General features: G+C 41.2%; 1 protein-coding gene across 1 annotated transcript in view; it reads right to left on the bottom strand.

Annotated features, from left to right (window-relative positions):
* Positions 1 to 5,244, bottom strand: part of rab8a (RAB8A, member RAS oncogene family) — a 24,523-nt gene extending 19,279 nt beyond the window's left edge. The window contains exons 1-4 of the mRNA XM_048614104.1: positions 5,119 to 5,244; positions 4,178 to 4,238; positions 1,272 to 1,332; positions 823 to 900 (exon numbers count right to left, since the gene is read on the bottom strand). Coding sequence (XP_048470061.1) covers positions 823 to 900; positions 1,272 to 1,332; positions 4,178 to 4,238; positions 5,119 to 5,125 — 207 coding nt within the window. The 5' untranslated portion in view covers positions 5,126 to 5,244. The remainder of the gene's footprint in view (positions 1 to 822; positions 901 to 1,271; positions 1,333 to 4,177; positions 4,239 to 5,118) is intronic.
* Between the last annotated feature and the right edge of the window lie 6 nt (positions 5,245 to 5,250).

Below are 5,250 nucleotides of genomic sequence, written 5' to 3'. Positions count from 1 at the left end.
GCTGGAGGGGAGTGTGGAGTGGACAAGGGAGTCACGGAGAGAGTGGTCCCTCCGGAAAGCAGATAAGGGTGGGGAGGGAAAAATGTCTTTGGTGGTGGGGTCGGATTGCAGATGGCAGAAGTGTCGGAGGATGATGCGTTGGATCCGGAGGTTGGTGGGGTGGTACGTGAGGACGAGGGGGATTCTGTTTTGGTTGTTATTGCGGGGACGGGGTGTGAGGGATGAGTTGCGGGAAATGCAGGAGACACGGTCGAGGGTGTTCTCGACCACTGAGGGGGAGGATGTTGCGGTCCTTGAAAAACGAGGACATCTGAGATGTTCGGTAGTGGAATGCCTCATCCTGGAGCAGATGTGGTGGAGGCGAAGGAATTGGGAATAGGAGATGGCATTTTTGCAGGAAGGTGGGTGGGAGGTGGTGTATTCTAGGTAGCTGTGGGAGTCGGTAGGCTTGAAATGGATATCGGTTTCCAGGTGGTTGCCAGAGATGGAAACAGAGAGGGGTACAGGAAGGAGAGAGAGGTATCAGAGATGGTCCAGGTGAACTTAAGGTTGGGGTGGAAGGTGTTGGTGAAGTGGATGAACTGTTCGAGCTCTTCGTGGGAGCACGAGGTGGTGCCGATCCAGTCATCGATGTAATGGAGGAAGAGGTGGGGTTTAGGGCCAGCGTAACTACGGAAGAGGGATTGTTCCACGTAACCTACAAAGAGGCAGGCATAGCTTGGGCCCATGCAGGTACCCATGGCCACCCCCTTTGTCTGTAGGAAGTGGGAGGAATTGACACGTATGTCTATTTGGAAAACCAACATATTCGAAAAAACATACCTCTTCGATATTCCGGATCCAGTTCTTGATGTTATCAAAAGATTTTTCATTCGTGATATCATACACCAACATGATTCCCTGCCAAAGCAGAAGTGTTAAACCATTCACTGAGTGAAGGACCTCAAATTTTCATTAACACTTACCACAGTCCCTTGTTGACAAGCAGAGTACAACTGACTCTTCACATCTCAAACAATGATAATGTACAGCTTCAGAAGAATATTATGCACCTAGGTGTAAACACAGAAACACTCTCATACCTCACCCCCTTGAACTCTCAGTACAAATTAATGACCATTCAAGTTCGACTTTAAACTTTGAACAGTATCCCGTTCTTTATTAAGTGTACAATCAGCATACAGTAATTTACCCATCACCATGCCTTCCCATCATTCCATACAGCATCATGGTTAATAATATATGAAGTTGATGTGCCTGTGACACCTTACCATGGCCCCTCGGTAGTATGCAGTGGTGATTGTTCGAAAGCGTTCCTGCCCAGCTGTGTCCCTAGGAGATTTGAACAGTTTTAGTTCCATTCTTTTGATCTTAAACCAACCCTTCCACCAACTTTTTAAGACATCACATTTCACCTTTCCTTTGTCTTTTACATATCTCAGACACTTATAAAACAATTGTCCTGTGAGTTTACCAAGCACCTTACTGATTAAACTGCCACACATTCCCTTTATTCCAATCATACAAAAGGTCTTAGTGCATTTTCATCACACTGCCATCTCAGTCTCAAGGGTAGGGTTTAACTAAAATTACTCGGTTGGATGCTTCCATTTCCAGCTTGTGAGGAGCCTAATTATAAAACGCTAGAACAATGTTAAGTACAGCTACTACCTACTGCATCTATTTAGATTCAATGTTCTGGGTTTTGTCAAATGCCACATATATAATTTTCATACAAACAAGTGACCCACTCCTACAAGAAAGAAGCACAGACTCTTCAAATTGAAGTTGTTTATTTGGCCAGATCACAATTCACAATTAATCCAGATTGACTGGACAATACAGAAGATGTTTCCTCTTATCAGGGAGTTCAAAACTAAATGACATAAAATATGAGGAAGGAATTAATAAATCCAGCAGGAAACCGAGGACAAACATCTTTAATTCAGCCAAGGTACAAGGACCCTCATAAGTGCACTTGTCCAGGTAAGACCACTCTGCTAGTTCAAGCAATGAGTAGACCTGCAGCATCCATCCTCAGTTTCATTGGTGAGTCAGTCTGGTTGGGCAAATACCCCAGAAATTTGGCAATATGAATGAAATCAGTTAGGAAACATTTAAGGTTGGTTCCAATTCTGCACACTCAGTTTTATCATCTACCATGCGGATGGTCAATCTGGGGAATTACATATTAGATGCCCAAAGAAAGTACAGATACTGCACGTTGAACACACCTTCTTGGGCTCACTCCATTGGACGTTGTCTTCCCCTTCACAACTCAACATTTCATTTTTAAAATGTGAACAGCAGCTAGATTTCTAACCATCGTGTTCTACATTCTATAACTTCCCATGACTTTAACTGTCAATACCTCACACTGCACCATTAGTCAAGGATATAAAGCAGCATCCCACCATTTTGCACAGCAGATTAGAACTAGCTCCCTCACATTGCACACTTCTCTAAACAAAACAAGCATCTGAGCCACTATTCAGTGGACGAGAGCCTGGAACCCAAAATTGATCCAGGCACAAACTAGCAAATTCAATTACTTTGAATAAACAGTCTCCTCCCCACCACCGCAACCCCACATTTTAACAGAGACGTTAATAGGATCCAACATATTTTCAGAATTAGGGAAGATTTTTGAAGTGAAAGATTTGGTGAATCACTAACAAGGGGGACAGATTCAATGTTGACATGAAAAGAATGAAGCAAACAGGAATAGAAAAACACGATTCATCTCAAGTCTGTTCTGCTATTTATTATATCATGATTGATCTAGACCTTAATCCACATTAGAGCCTAAATGCTTAATATTCTTACCCGATAAAAATCTCTATTATAAGCCAACAGAACAAAAGATAGAAGAAACTTTTGTTCTCCACTCAACTCCTGGCCACTGAACATGATTCACATTAATTAAAATAGTTGACAATAATTTTTTTTTCCCCCTTTTAGATACTGCCTTCCAAATCACACCAACTTATTGAGTAACACTTCCTTTCTATCATAGGCAAAGTGTCTTGAGCAACGGCTTCTCTTTATATCTGGTACATCCAAAGACAGCTCATTTATGCATGATTGTTCACAACCTCAGCCCTCACAATATCTAAACTTCAATTCACATTTTTGCTTCCTTCAGCCTCAATCATAGTAATATTTCCCACATGGCAGCTTCCAGATTCTGCTGAGTGAGATGCAATTTATGATGAAAGGATGTTTTCCCCGATAAAGGAGTCTAGAACCAGGAATCAAATTCTCAAATGAAGGGATGTCATTTAGGCTGAGATGAAGGTAAATTCCTTTGTTCTTCTTCAAAGACTGTGTTCCCTACAAGATGCAAATATTACTTAAATGTTTTGAGAAGTTTTGGAATGCTCTACTCCTGAGAGCTGTGGATGCTCAGGTTTTAAGCATATTCATGGCAAAGATCGAAAGTTTTGCAGATACTAAGGCAAATCAAGAAATCTGGGATAATGTGGAAAGGTGCAGCTAAAAATGATCTGCTACAATCGGACTGAACAATGAAGCAAGTTCAAGCAGCTGACTGGTCCATACCCATTGACACTTCTTACATTTTTTTCACAACTTCAGGACATCCCAAAGTATTTCACAGTCAGTCAATTAAATACTTTTGAAGTATTGTCACTTATTTCAGTGGAAACAACCAAAATCGTTTTCTTTCCAAGCCTTTTGTGATTCTTGTGACACAATGCCATTCTCTTATTCATTTCCTAGATTTTTCCATTTCCCCACTTAGAAGTATACTGGGAGACTGTCAGTATTAAAAATGCATTCGATAATCACAAACTGTTTTTAAGACAGCTTACAGTATAATTGTCCAAAGACAATTTCTTATAGCTACAGTTCAAAGCTCTATTATGGAGAACATCAAAGTCACTAAATAAAAATATCCTCCAGTTAACTACTGTCCTTACAAATGATCCACTCTGTGGATACATAGCCTTTTTCAAATTAGCTGTATGCAGCGGTATCAGATTGAGCGCCAGAAGTTTAAGTATTTTCCTTATAAGAGACTTGATTTCAAGACAGATGCAATCAGCAAAATATAGAAATGTAGAAGACAGGAGCAAGAGAAGTTCTTTTGACCTTCCGAGCCTGCTCCACCATTCAATATGATCATCAAGTAGAACAGCACTAGGACTATCCTCACCATATTTGTAGTTTGATTTTTTTCCCATCCAATTCAATTGTTCGGATTTTAAAATCAATACCTGAAAAGAACAGAAAACAAAATGTGAAAGGTTGGGGGGGGGGGGGTGAAATCACTTCATTTGAATTCACTATCTTATCCTCAACCCCTGTCACAGAACTAAAATGAAAGAACTGCAGACGTTGGAGATCTGAAACACACAAAACAAAATGCTGGATGATCTCAGGTCAGGTAGCATCTGTGAAGTGGAAAACAGTTAACGCTTCGAGTCCAGTGACCCTTCAGCAGAATTGGCTCACTGACTCTTAAAGCATGGAAATAGGTGCTTCAGCCTTGTGTCCACTCTGGTTCAGCAAGCACCTATCTACAGCTATCTACTCACTGTCATCATGTCATCTCTCTCCTCCTCCCACCCCAATGAACAATCTGTTTTTTCCTGTTTGGCAGTTAAGACACACCATTGTTCTGCCATTCTCACTTAATTTGCATTACCAACACCCTCTCTCACCCAGCACTACCTCCCACCCCCCACTCCCACTATTGCATAAATGCTGCCCCTACATACTTCACGTCAGTTCTGATGACAAGTCATCTAGACTCAAAATGTTAGCTTGCTCTCTCTTTCCATGGATGCTGCCTGACCCGCTGTGATTTCCAGCATTTTTTGTTTTCTGCACTTATCCACGCTAGTCCGATTTTCCAATACTTGGACCACAGCCTTATGCGCTATGGCATTTCAAGTCATCATCCAACTACCTTTTAAATACTGAGATAGTTCCAGCCTCTGATCTCTTTCAGGCAGTGAGTTCCCAACGAGTGAACAAAATCTTCCTTAATTTGTTATGTCTCACTGGGATAGTACACTTCAATTCAGCTGCTATTCTCATAGTCATCACAACAACTGAAATTTTTATAAAAGTATGCAAACTCCCCCAACTTACCTGTCATTTATACCCAGGTTGATCAAAACCTTGGATCGGGTTTCTGCACTTCACAAGAATGACGATTTATTGCAAATAAGTAGATTTCAGTTACTGGTAAACAATTATGAACTGATGACACATAACTCTACC

The sequence above is a fragment of the Rhincodon typus genome, chromosome 29, assembly GCF_021869965.1.
Source record: "Rhincodon typus isolate 14 chromosome 29, sRhiTyp1.1, whole genome shotgun sequence".
In the NCBI taxonomy this organism is placed as follows: domain Eukaryota; kingdom Metazoa; phylum Chordata; class Chondrichthyes; order Orectolobiformes; family Rhincodontidae; genus Rhincodon; species Rhincodon typus.
The sequence above is the reverse complement of the archived record's forward strand: the minus strand, read 5'-3'. Positions and strand labels throughout refer to the sequence as shown.